At 41.0% G+C, this 14,340-nt stretch overlaps 1 protein-coding gene across 1 annotated transcript; it reads right to left on the bottom strand.

The window, feature by feature from the left end:
• Nucleotides 1–5,031: 5,031 nt before the first annotated feature.
• Nucleotides 5,032–12,657, bottom strand: LOC115105907 (dual specificity protein phosphatase 4-like). Its single transcript, XM_029628394.2, has 4 exons — nucleotides 12,149–12,657; nucleotides 11,164–11,297; nucleotides 10,361–10,580; nucleotides 5,032–7,567 (listed from the first exon to the last, which is right to left on the bottom strand). Exons 1-4 carry the CDS (start codon nucleotides 12,534–12,536, stop codon nucleotides 7,185–7,187), a joined length of 1,125 nt encoding a protein of 374 aa, XP_029484254.2. The 5' UTR covers nucleotides 12,537–12,657; the 3' UTR covers nucleotides 5,032–7,184.
• Between the last annotated feature and the right edge of the window lie 1,683 nt (nucleotides 12,658–14,340).

The raw sequence follows: 14,340 nt of genomic DNA, 5'->3' as shown, positions 1-14,340 counted from the left end.
GGCCTAGCCCGAACCATGAAAAAACAGCCCCAGACCATTATGCCTCCTCCACCAAACTGTATGTATTGGGGCACTATGTATCTCCTAGCATCCGCCAAACACAGATTCGTCCCTCGGACTGCCAGATGGTGAAGAGTGATTCATCACTCCAGAGAAGGCATTTCCACTGCTCCAGAGTCCAATGGCGGCGAGCTTTACACCACTCCAGCCGACGCTTGGCATTGCGCATGGTGAGTTTTGGCTTGTGTGCAACTGCTCGGGCATGGAGACCCATTTCATGAAGCTCCTGACTAACAGTTATTGTGCTGATGTTGCTTCCAGAGGCAGTTTGGAACTCTGTAGTGAGTGTTGCAATCCAGGACAGAATTTTTATCTGCCGTTAGTTCGTAGCCTAACTGTTACATTTACATTTAAGTCATTTAGCAGACGCTCTTATCCAGAGCGACTTACAAATTGGTGCTTTCACCTTATGACATCCAGTGGAACAGCCACTTTACTGTTGCCCTTCAGCACTCGGCGGTCTCGTTCTGTGAGCTTGTGTGGCCTACCACTTCGCGGCTAAGCCGTTGTTGCTCCTAGATGTTGCCAATTCACAATAACAGTACTTACAGTTGACCGGGGAAGCTCTTGCAGGGCAGAAATTTGATTAACTGACTTGTTGGAAAGGTGCCATTCTATGACAGTGCCACGTTGAAAGTCACAGAGCACTTCAGTAAGGCCATTCTACTGCCAATGTTTCCTTTGGAGATTGCATGGTTGTAGGCTCGATTTTATACACCTGTAAGCAACGGGTGTGGCCAAAATAGCCGAATCCACTCATTTGAAGGGGTGTCCACATACTTTGGTATATATAGTGTATTACCACCTACGGCTGCAAATATTGAGGAGGCTTATTCTAATGCTTACCCAATAAAAATGCACTGAATAGCCTAGTGTCATCTTGGTTTTCTTTTGAAGACAAATTGTATACTCGCTTGTTGTATCAAATGCAAAGACCTTGGCTATTTTGTATTTGTAGTCAACTTTGTTCTGAAGTTATCGGCAGTCGCAGAGAGATGGAAAAACCATGTGATTCTTCTATGTTAATAAGAAGCCGTGGTACGGCAACGTCGCGCTTGGCTGATGAACCAGTGGTGAGGCAGGCGTCTCACATGCTGACTTACACCCGGCACGCGTGTTCCATCCCGCGCATGTTGATTCTGTCCATCCACACCAGTCGCGATCAGGACAAGCAGGTTGAAATATCAAAACAAACTCGGAATTAAGAGCGTTTTCAAGTGCAATGTTACAAACGATGGTTTTTGGAATGCTCCTACGAAGGTTCTGACGATGAATTTAACATTAAAATGTTTTTAATGTTGCCCTGGGGACATATACCAATGGTATGACAAAACGTTAATTTTTTTCTGCTCTAATTACGTTGGTAACCAGTCTATAATGGCAATAAGGTACCTCGGGGGTTTGTGATATGTGGCCAATATACCACGGCTAAGGTCTGTATCAAGGCACTCCGCGTTGCGCATAAGAACAGCCGTTAGCCATAGTATATTGGCCCTATACCACACCCCCTCGGGCCTTATTGCTTAATTATAAACTGGGTGGTTCGAGCCCTGAATGCTGATTGGCTGACAGCCGTGGTACCACGGTATGACAAACTATTTATTTTTACTGCTCTAATTACATTGGTAACCAGTTTATAATAGCAATAAGGCACATCGGGGTTTGTGGTATATAGCCAATATACCACAGCAAAGGGCTGTATCCAGGCACTCCGCGTTGCGCAAAAGAACAGTATATTGGCCATATACCACACCTCCTCATACCTTAGACCTTTCATTTAAACTAGAGCTTTAGCTGTAGCCTTAAATGATTTCTGGCTATTCTCCTGCTATTTTGAATGAAATGTTTACGTTAATTCTGCATTTCTTCAGTTTGTAAACTGTGAGAAATAATAAATAATGTCCGTTGCTCGTTTTTTCGTTAACTATAGAAAATATCAATGTGACCTAAAAATAGGATATGATGACAATGGTTTTCGTAATTGCTCAACAATTATTGTAGCCTAAAGGCAGGCAGGAATTGAGCTTCAAGTAGGCCTACAGATATTATGCAATTAAAAAATTAAAATAGGCTAATTAACCATGAAGTGGCAAATTAAGTGACGTTGCCATAGACCTAGTATGTTGACCTTTAGATTATTCGTTAGGCTACAGTGAAATGCCTAAGCTTTTAGATAATATAGCCTATAGGCCTAATAGATACGAAAATTGAAGCAGCTCAGATATAGTGATCTAACCGGTTAATAATACTAGGTAGGTCTATCGATTGTACATACATTAATGTTATGTTAATATTTTTGCCTAAATCGAACTATTATATAATTCGGTTATCTCGGTTTTATTTTCTTTAATGTATCCTTGATTCACTTGTTTATAATAACATTGCGAACTATATATTAAACTATGAAATTTTCGGTGGTCAGAGAGACAGATAAACGTCTGGATCCTATGTTTAGCGGATATTTGATATCTAAAGTGACGCGGGTGGGCAGACGGTGATCTAACCACGCACTTAACTGTTCTTACTAGTGGTCTGAGGCAGGCGTTAGATTACGAGCGATTTCAAATGCAACGTTAATAAAGTATTTTTTGGAAAGGCTCGGAAATGTCAATATGCTCTTAGGTCCTTTTATGATGTTCTAACGATTCATTTAGCATTAGGATGATTTTTTGAAACAGGTCCCAAATGCTCTAGTTGCCGCCCTAATAATGAAAAGAAACGTCTTCAAAAATGGAAGGCAGAGGAGGTGAGATCAGATGGAACCCTTTTAGCCAATGAGAGGGCAGATATGCGTGTGAACAACAGGCACAGCGGTTTCCACTAGTTACAACAAACGCAGTCAAAATTGTCTTAAAAATTAATGAAAACAAAAATTGGTTTTAATTTAAGGTTAGTATTAGGCATACGGTTAGCAGTGTGGTTAAGGTCGGGGATAGGTTTAAAATCACATTTTAAGAAGATCAATAGTATATGACTTTGTGGCTGTGGGAACTAGTGACGACCAGGGGAAACTCCGATTGATTTATTTCACCTTTATACTTATTGGGAGCGGATTTGCTCACGTCTGAAGTGGCATTTGATTAATACTTATAGTCTGACAGAATGGATAACAGTAATGAAATCAATGTGTTATAGCTTGTTTTTTGTGTCATCTAAATAGCTTTCCGGGTATAATCCTCATGTCATCATTTTACCCAACAAACACCTACAATGTGATTTCTATGGAGAGATTGAGGAAGTGGAGTATTAAGATCACCCACTAGGGGGTGCTATAACCATACAGTTATGTTGTGATATGCAACCCAGCTCCTCGAACCTTATTATAGTCATTGCAGACAGGACCGGACCTACTGTACACCAGTGATGAACAGACCATCACAATCCAATCAACTTTGCGGCAAAGATCGCTGCATAGTCTAAAGCTGGCTACATCTAAAGACCAGCCTTTTATCTTTGTGAAATGACTTAGAAGTAAGTAGGCCTTTGATTATTTTGACATCATGATCTGTGCTTGCATTTAGGAGCTTGTGATTAGAATTAACAACATTTTTTAAACCCAAGGTTCTATTTAACTAGGCAAGTCAGTTAGGAACAAATTTGTATTTACAACGACACCTACCCCGGGCAAACCCTAACGACCCTGGGCCAATTGTGCGCCACCCTGTGGAACTCCCAATCACGGCTGGTTGTGATTCAGCCATCTGTAATGACGCCTCTAGCACGTGCTTTTACACCTGCATTGTTTGCTGTTTGGGGTTTTAGGCTGGGTTTCTGTACAGCACTTTGAGATATCAGCTGATGTACGAAGGGCTATATAAATACATTTGATTTGATTTGATTTGAGTTGCAGTGCCCTAGACTACTGTGCCACTCGGGAGCCCCAAGAGCGTTGCACACCTGGATTGTACAGTATTTGCCCTTATTATTGAAAAAATTATTCAAGCTCTAACAAGTTGGTTATTGATCATTGCTAAACAGCCATTTTCATGTCTTGCCATAGATTTTCAAGCTGTTTTAAGTAAAAACACTCAGGAACATTCAATGTTGTCTTAGTAAGCAACTCCAATGTAGATTTGGCCTTGTATTTTAGGTTACTTCTTGCTGGAAGGTGAGTTTGTCTCCCAGTGTCTGTTGGAAAGTAGACTGAACCAGGTTTTCTCCAGGATTTTTCCTGTTCTTAGATATATTCCGTTTCTTTTTATTTAAAAAACCTCCCTAGTCCTTGCCAATGACAAGCATACCCATGACATGATGCAGCCACCACCATACTTGAAAATATCAAGAGTGGTACTCAGTGATGTATTGGATTAGCCCCAAACATACCACTTTGCATTCAGGAATAAAGTACATTTCTGTGCCACATTTTTTGCAGTTTTACTTTAGTGCCTTATTGCAAACAGGATGCCTGTTTGGAATGTCTTTATTCTGTACTGGCTTCCTTCTTTACCCTCTATTATTTTGGTTAGTATTGTGGAGTAACTACAATGTTGTTGATCCATCCTCAGTTTTCTCCTATCATAGCCATTAAACTCTGGAACTGATTTAAAGTCACAATTGGCCATTTGTTTCCTTGCTCTCCGGCAACTGAGTTAGAAAGGACACCTGTATCTTTGTAGTGACTGGGTGCATTGATATACCATGCTCAAATGGATATTCAATGTCTGCTTTATTTTTTTAAATGTTTTACCAATCTACCAATAGGTGCCCTTCTTTGTGAGGCATTGGAAAACCTCGCTGGTCTTTGTGTTTGAATTTGTTTTTGAAATTCACTGCTTGTTTGAAGAACCATACAGATAATTGTATGTGCGGGGTACAGAGATGAGGTAGTCATATAAAAAACATGTTAAACTATTATTGTACACATAGTGGATCCATGCACCCTATTATGTGACTTGTTAAGCAAATGTTTACTCCTGAACTTATTTAGGCTTGCCATAACAAAAGGGTTTAAACACTTATTGACTCAAGACATTTCAGCTTTTCATTTTTTATTAATTTGTAAAACTCTGGAAAAACATAATTCCACGTTGCCATTATAGGGTATTGTGTGTAGGCTGGGGTGTCTAGGGGTGTGAATCCTTTCTGTAGTCCCTCCCAGATACCATGTATGATGTTTCATGCAAGTAAGACACAGATGTTCTTTTTTTTAAGAACATTGTTGTATTTCACAATGGAATTTTAGGAATAAATAAAGCATATACAATTCAACAAAAACATTGGGGAAAGTTTTTTTTAAAGTCAACCTGATTAATGATATTGCCATGATGAGACAACAGCATTTCACTTGACACAGGTAGAAAGTATTGCATTGTTCAATGATTGTGGACCAGAGAACGCCTCTCATCTTCATATCATTTACATACACACCCTCGTTCAAGAACAAAAGCACATTATGGGTGTCATCAGTTACCACCTGGTATCATAGTAATAATAATGTGCAAATTAATTCAAAGTTATAATACGGTATTGCATCACTAAAAAGTGCTCTATAAAAGGTGCCAGCATTCTTCAAAAAGAGGAGGGGAGTAAAATCCTGTTTTCCCAAAAGCCTTTGCTCCTGGCTCTGATCGTCGCCTGGGCCAGCACTTCCAGGCAATATTTTCACTCAGAGAATGAAATGAGAAGAAAAACTAACCATTTCACATGAATCAGTTCAGTGGCAGCACACACTAGCAGTTTTCTACCATCTCATATATATTTTTTCCCAGTGATGTCAGACATTCCAGTGTGCCTGTTTTTTTTAGGGGTGTTTGTGCGTAGCCGGGAAATTGTCCCTGTTGGTTATTGTGCATTTGGCAAGTTTAGAAAGTAGTCTGGATCTACTAGACATTGGTGGAGTAACAGTGATACGACAAAGAAACAAGCCATAGGTCTGTTCCCAACTAACTCCCTCCTCCAACAAGCATTAGACCAATCAGCATCCATGGTCTGAACAGAAATAGTACCTATGTAGCAGACAACAATATGCCTCCATACAGGAATGAAAAATAACAACATTCTTATCTGGTGAATTAGAAAAAAATCATTATTGGTAAGGCAAACAGCACTTCTCAATGATCCGGTCTTTATCGATTAGCGAATACACACATATGAAGCTAAAAACATGATTATAAATACACAACACAATGTAGTACTTTGGCGGAAACTGGGAAGAGAGAGAAACGCATTATTGCTCTACTTGGGGGAGAGGAACGGATCGGATTACATTGTCTGTATTGCAGTGCTGACTTGAAGTTGTTACTGTTTAGAGATTTGCCAGTTTATCTGCCACAGTCTGTATGGAAAGAAAAGGCGCTAGGGCGCTTGAGCACATCCAAAAGCGCTGGGAAAAACATCCTATACCTTCTCTGAACAAGGCACTGAACAAAAAAAACAGAAATGACTAGACCCCCTTTCCCCTCAAAAGCATATCTGTCCTTCCGACCGAGTTTATTACTACATGGAACACCAGGGGTTGCCCGGGCAGTGTAGTAGGGGTTCAGATGTTCATTTGGCACTGTCTCAGAAAGCTAGTGTTTCCATCTCAGCGGCCTCTCCTCCTCAGTAGGGGTGACTCTTTTATTCAGTCATTCATCAGCAGTCCTGCTCCAGAAGAGGAGGGGGCGTGTGGGAGAGAGGATGGGGATGTCAGGGACAGGAAGCCGGACAGGACGCTAGCAAGCACCTGTCACAACTGAAGAGCCTCCTGCGCTCCATCAGGAAGCCACTAAATGACTGAGCACTCTCTTTCTCCCCCTCCCCTCTTTGCTCTTTCGTTTTCTCTGCATCTCTGCTCACGGCCATTCAGCCCTCTCAACAGGACCGGAGTGGCTTTGGAAAACTCCACAGGAAATGGAAAAGGTGGACAACAACTTAGAATCTTCACACTAAAACACAGGAACTGCATCTGTTCTTTAGCCTGTTTTATGAAAGAGTGTATTTATTAGTCACCGTATAGTGATGAAGGTGTACGTGTGAGTGCCATATTCTATACAGTCTTTTGTGTCAGGCAGCAGGATAGGCGCCCTCAGTGTTTCATTGTCAATGGACATTTCAGCTTATACCAGGTAGGAGAAGATAACCTCTCTCTCTCTGGTCTGGATAGTGAGAGGAATGGGGCAGTGAGTCTTTGTGGGGGTGGGGCATCAGCAGCTGGGTGAGGTTGTGATTGGACTTTGCAGGTAGGCCAGGCTGCTGGGCTGGCCATGTGCTACCACGGAGACGGGAAAGCTAAAGATGAAGGGCGACGTAGGGCTGGAGGAAGACTTGGGGCCCAGGCTGGCTGCCGAGGGGCTGGCAGCCTCCACCGCGCATGATGTGGCCAGCACCTGGGACTCGAACTGCAGCAGCTGACCCATGAAGCTGAAATTGGGGGAGATGATACTGCGGCGCTGCTTGACGAACTCAAAGGCTTCGTCTAGCCGAACACGCTTCTTCTTCATCAGGTATGCGAGGCAGATGGTGGCAGAGCGAGAGATGCCCGCCTGGCAGTGCACCAGCACACGTCTGTTGGAGTCTTTCACAGAGTCTGAAGAGAGAGACACAGAGAGATAGGGGGTCCAGAATTGACTCAGGGTATACTGTAGATATGCACAGGATAGGTAATACATAGTGCTCAGGATCATCTGTAAGCTTTCTTGATAGACACGTATAACTTCACTGATTTGGCACACGACAGGTTCTTACACGACAGGCTCTTACACGACAGGTCCTTACACGACAGGCTCTTACACGACAGGCTCTTACACGACAGGTTCTTACACGACAGGCTCTTACACGACAGGCTCTTACACGACAGGCCCTTACACGACAGGCTCTTACACGACAGGCTCTTACACGACAGGCTCTTACACGACAGGCTCTTACACGACAGGCTCTTACACGACAGGTTCTTACACGACAGGTTCTTACACGACAGGTTCTTACACGACAGGTTCTTACACGACAGGCTCTTACACGACAGGTCCTTACACGACAGGCTCTTACACGACAGGTTCCTACACGACAGGTTCTTACACGACAGGCTCTTACACGACAGGCTCTTACACGACAGGCTCTTACACGACAGGTTCTTACACGACAGGTTCCTACACGACAGGTTCTTACACGACAGGTTCTTACACGACAGGTTCTTACACGACAGGTCCTTACACGACAGGCTCTTACACGACAGGTTCTTACACGACAGGTTCTTACACGACAGGTTCTTACACGACAGGTTCTTACACGACAGGTTCTTACACGACAGGTCCTTACACGACAGGTCCTTACACGACAGGTCCTTACACGACAGGTCCTTACACGACAGGTCCTTACACGACTGGTTCTTACACGACAGGTTCCTACATGACAGGTTCTTACACGACAGGTTCTTACACGACTGGTTCTTACACGACAGGTTCCTACAAGACAGGTTCTTACACGACAGGTTCTTACACGACAGGTTCTTACACGACAGGTTCTTACACGACAGGTCCTTACACGACTGGTTCTTACACGACAGGTTCTTACACGACAGGTTCTTACACCTCAGTGTCTCATAAGCAATATATTAGTCTGTAGCCCTATAAATTACAAACAGCAAAACTATGCGCCCCAAAGCAAAGACATGCAAATGTTGATCCTGCACCCAACACACCTACAGTCCTTTCCATACATAAGCATTTTTCACCATGAGAAATAGCAACCACAGGGGAGTTGCCCTTATCACAGGGAGGCCATTATGACTAGTGTCCACACAACAAAATGTGTGTCCTAATACCCAAATATTTCTATGTGAGTAGAATGTCATAAATACTCATTAAAACACAGAAATGTAACATCCCATTCTATAGTGCAGTCGTATTCTCTAGTGTGAACATACACAGCTATTAAGGTAACTCCAACTAACGCAGCACCGCACCCAAGAACAGTGGATGAGTCATACTCTGGTCCCTAAGCAGCTAACTATGATGCATTCAAGCCCATAGATGCTTACAAACACACACACACACACATACCCATCCAAACATATTGGGGTCTCCACACACCAGTGCAGCAGGCTTCCATGTGGAATACGACACTAGGCCCAGCCTATCCTCCCTCATGGTAATCCCTAACCATGGTAATCCCTAACCATGGTAATCTCTAACCATGATAATCCCTAATCATGATAATCTCTAACCATGATAATCCCTAACCATGGAAATCCCTAACCATGATAACCTCTAACCATGATAATCTCTAACCATGGAAATCCCTAACCATGATCATCTCTAACTATGATAATCTCTAACCATGATAGACTCTAACCATGGAACTCCCTAACCATGGAAATCCCTAACCATGATCATCTCTAACCATGATAATCTCTAACCATGGAAATCCCAGACCATGGAAATCCCTAACCATGATAATCTCTAACCATGGAAATCCCTAACCATGATAACCTCTAACCATGATAATCTCTAACCATGGAAATCCCTAACCATGATCATCTCTAACTATGATAATCTCTAACCATGATAATCTCTAACCATGATAATCTCTAACCATGGAACTCCCTAACCATGATCATCTCTAACCATGATAATCTCTAACCATGGAAATCCCTAACCACGATAATTTCTAACCATGATAATCTCTAACCATGATCATCTCTAACCCTGATAATCTCTAACCATGATAATCTCTAACCATGGAAATCCCTAACCATGATAATCTCTAACCATGATAATCTCTAACCATGATTATCTCTAACCATGGAAATCCCTAACCATGGAAATCTCTAACCATTGTAGTCCCACAATGACTATAATTTAACTCTCCTCCCCCTCCATCATCCATATCAACTGAGCACACTTAGCATGGGTAAACCTCACACTGAGATTCTGCATAAGCACACTATTTATTGTCTATTTAATACCAATTATTTATTCTAAAATCTTCTCCTTTCACTTAGGCTAGTACCTGGCCGGGAATGAAAATGTTATCTTAAATACATTTTGTCACCGTGGTTAGAAAAATACTGCCACCCATTACTCATACACTCAGAGTAATTATCAAAAGAACCATCTGTTTGTTCTTGAAGAGCAATCAATTGAAGTGACACTCTCTTCCCTGCAAAAAGAAGTCCTTTAATCACATGATCAAATTAACATTCTACTAAGCTATGCTGCAGCTACAGGGACCATCATAAATCATGTCATTCTCCTCCTGCTCATCATGATGATGGTGATGTATTAGTCTAAGTCCCAAATGGCACCCTATTCCCTTTATAGTGCACTACAGGGTGTAATTTGGGACGGATCCCATGTAATTCTTCTAAGAAAATTTAATTTACCGATAAACTCAATGGCTTCTATGAACCAGGAGCTGATGTCCTCTTTGTGGTTGTCCTCCACAGGAATGCACTTGTACTGGTAAACCCCCTCGAAGTGGTTGGGACAGTTAGAGGACACGTTGAGTAAGGCAGAGATGCCCATACCGTCCAGCATGTCCTTTTTGGAGGCATGGAAGGCACTGCCAAGGTACAGGAAGGGAAGAATCTCCACTGGACCAGCCTGGAACATATAGAAGACAAAGTTGGCATTAATACAGAGTCAAAAGAGAATACAGGCAAATGTAGTCAGAATGTATCTTTCAAACATCACAAAGTAACACAATTAGAAGACTGGGGAAAGGGCCTAATTACAATCTGCAATCAATTAAAAAAAGGTTCTGATAATTAAAATGTATGGTATTCACTTTCTTTTAATTATTTTAATTTTAAGGTTGCAGCAATATGGTCTGAAATTGGATCATAAAATATAGGCCAATGACAACTCAAGAAATGAATATACTTCAGCCAGTTTGTTGATTTGTGCCCTGTTATGGCATTGCTGCTATGGGCCCGCTTCAAACAGCAGAAAAGTATCGATAACGCCTGCTTAAAACAGATAGTGAAGGAAGGCCGGGCAATGTTGGTCACACATGCCTACCCTACCACCCCCTGCACCAGTGTGAGAGATAAAAAGGAGTCACAATTGGTGCTCTTATCGAGACGAAAAAACAACAGTAGGCCTAAACCTAGTCCCCTGGTATTTCACTCAATGCCACACATTCAGTCAAACTCGGTCAACGATATAAACATGTCCCCTTCTTTACCTGGTCATGGTGGGACGTCTGTGGAGTTCCACAGGAAGAACACGCGTCCAAACTGGACAGGGTAGAGAACGAAGATAACGTTTTGGTCTTCAAACAGAACTCGGGATACTCCGTGAAAAATCTGTCGTAGCCCCCTGTGAAAAAGGATTAACCTTAGACATTATGATATTTTAATCACAGGCCACACTCAAGTCAAAACAGCCTAATAGCTCACCATGTGCGTATATCATTTACACATTAGCCTACCTAGCGTAATACACATAGGTCATTTTTCTCTATAAAAACGAAATAAAATATCGTTGAATATTTATATAAAACATTATAGAACAGCAATTATAATTTGATTTCCATTTAATAAAAATAGGCTTATAATTTGGGCATGCTTAGTGGTTTTCATCTCAATTAAATGTGACAATTGAAAAACCTAGTCGAATTTATGAGAAAAAAATTTGCATTTCCTCATATACTTATAATAATTTATTGAGAAATAGGGTATAGTCTTGTGTTTATCTGGCAACACTTAAATGTTCAATGACTGTATGTAATTTTGATCTCATAATAAGCAATTGGCAACAAAAGCCATTCTAAAATTACTTTTTTAAATTAATACATTTTCTGAAGTGAAATCTTGAAGATGATCCAATTGTTGGGGCTCACACAAGACACTCGCTGCAGCACATCCTCGTGCACCCAGACGTGGCTCTTTCTGCATTACCTCATTGTTAGCGCCTAGTGCCTATTTGTGGGTTGAATTGTCCAGCAATACAAAACCCCACTAGATGTACAATTTTAAGCTGGTTAAGAAATACTTGTAATAATTCTGATAATAAAATAATAACATTGTAATAATACATTTGTCAGATATAATGACAAATATGTGCTATTAAATTATGATTCATGCTTTTTTGTTATTTATGCTTGTAAACAAAATTAATTGGGCATGTTTTTATTCTGATAACCTCTTAAGTGCATTGTGATCATTTACCTTTTAGTAGAAATATTTCAGTTCCAAATGTGTCTCTGTACACTGCATTGAGCACCAGAGTGATTGTGCTATCGTCTTTAACAGTGTCTATGTCGGGCGTCCTCTCGTCGTAGAGGATCACAGCGGAGTACAGTCCTGATTTCAGCCGGGCTTTGACCTCTTCATCACTCGACAGAATCTGGTCTAAACTCACCGAGCCCTTCGCTCGCCTTCTCACGATTGTGTTACAGCGAATATTCACTGCGCTCCGAATGTGTCCAGCGCTAAACGCCAAAAATGATCTGCAGTCCAGCACCAGGCATTTCGCACTGTCGTCCTTCAACAACCTTTTCAAAACGTTGCAATCCATTTCGCAAAGTTCATCCATAATAACCATATTTTCCTCCATAATGAAGGGAATTCTCTTTTTCCTGTTGAAGAACACGAAGAGTGCAGGATGTGTGTTTATGCTGAGCAGCTCCTGCGCAATGTTGTGCTCTTATTCTCCAGAGCATTACTATCACGAGCAGTCCGCCTCTTTCCGTTTTATGAATGGGGCCTCTGCTGCCAGCCCCAATAAAAAGGGTGGTGGCGTCACGCTGGAGGTGACGTCAACCGCTTGTAAAATTCTCTCCTCTCTTTTCATTCATAAAAAGCCAACGATCAATGCCAACAGAATATGAGGTTGCCTCTGCCGAAGCTCGAAAATGTTGACTCTCTTGTTAGTGACAAAGTCAAAGGCAATACTATATTTATTTTCCCAAGGAACATTTTCTGTAACGATATTAGTAGGCTATCATTCCTACTACTATTTTATATTCCTCCATAGGAAGCTCAATTTGTCAAATGTTATGAATGTGTCATATGCTTATGTCATTCTTGATTGTAGATTCTAAGTAATATTCATTTGAATATGAATATTCCTTTGAATGTGAATATGCTATGATCCCCCTCCCCTGCTCCCTTTCTCTCATCTGGGTGCCAGGGGGCCAGGATACATCTCTTGTTTGCTCACAAAGCCTTTACAGGATCCTACAGGATCCTACAGGATCAGGCCAACGATATGCCCTCCGTACTGTCCTCATCCCATCAAACATCCCAAACAAGCTATTTAATACTAGCAATTGATGGAATTATGTAAACCTGGACAAATGTAGGCTACTGTTACTGTCCTCTGAGAATGTTTTAGAAATATAGGTAGGTTTATCCTTTATTAGAATTTCTTAGAAAACTTGCATTATAGGCTTGCATCACTTATATGGATAAATTAACACATTTATTGTAGCCCATAGTAGAATAATAAATATATTGCAAGGAATTTCTGATACTTGTTTTTATCAACAGGATCAGAGTGTTGAAAGCAGGATATATACTATATATTTCCCCAGTTTCAGGCAATCACATTTTGTTGTTCCACTTCAGGTTTAACTGTCTTCTAGAACATTCACACATCATCATTAGGCTAAGGTAATGTCAAGCTCCACAGAATGTTTTGAAATAATACAATGTTTCACAGTTTATTTTTACCTACAGTGGTTCACCATTGTCCATAACCTAAAACCCATTCTATATGAAGACCCTGCAAAATGTAGGCTAATAGTTCTAGTTCTTCGTAGACTGCTCCAGAGCCCACAAAATTGCAGCAAGCAAGTTTAGAGGATGTGCCTCAGTAATGGAGTGTTACCCCAGAGTGTTTTCAATTGGTTTTGTTTTCCTATCCTATATAATAATAGCTTGCAGCATTGTTGCCCTCCATATCAGTGAAAATCTCATTATAATCCGCCATGATTTTTTTTTTACTGACACCATTATTAATGATGATTCAGTTTATTGTTATGGTGGAAAATGTAATCCCTCTTTTTTTCTAAAAGTTATATTTCTGTCAAACATCATCACATTTTGTTACTTCACAGCCTTATTCTAAATGTGATTGAATTGTTTTTGTTATTATATACAATATACACACAATACCCCATCATCACAAAGCAAAAACTGATTTTTAGAAAATGCTGCTAATTTGTTAAAAATGAAAAAATGAAATATCACATTTACTTAAGTATTCAGACCCTTTACTCAGTACTTTGTTTAAGCGCCTTTGGTAGTGATTACAGCCTCAAGTCTTCTTGGGTATGACGCTACAAGCTTGACACACCTGTATTTGGGGAGTTTCTCCCATTCTTCTCTGCCGATTCTCTGTAGCTCTGTCAAGTTGC

Source organism: Oncorhynchus nerka, linkage group LG22 (assembly GCF_034236695.1).
Source record: "Oncorhynchus nerka isolate Pitt River linkage group LG22, Oner_Uvic_2.0, whole genome shotgun sequence".
In the NCBI taxonomy this organism is placed as follows: domain Eukaryota; kingdom Metazoa; phylum Chordata; class Actinopteri; order Salmoniformes; family Salmonidae; genus Oncorhynchus; species Oncorhynchus nerka.
This window is presented reverse-complemented; position numbering and strand designations above follow the sequence as displayed.

Excerpts from the sequence above, each read along its gene's own strand:
- LOC115105907 (XM_029628394.2), bottom strand. The coding sequence starts at position 12,536 with ATGGAGGAAAATATGGTTATTATGGATGAACTTTGCGAAATGGATTGC. Across the intron at positions 11,298-12,148 it reads TGAAATATTTCTACTAAAAG|GGGGCTACGACAGATTTTTC; the intron begins GTAAATGATCAC and ends CCTTTTTCACAG. Across the intron at positions 10,581-11,163 it reads AGACGTCCCACCATGACCAG|GCTGGTCCAGTGGAGATTCT; the intron begins GTAAAGAAGGGG and ends TATATGTTCCAG.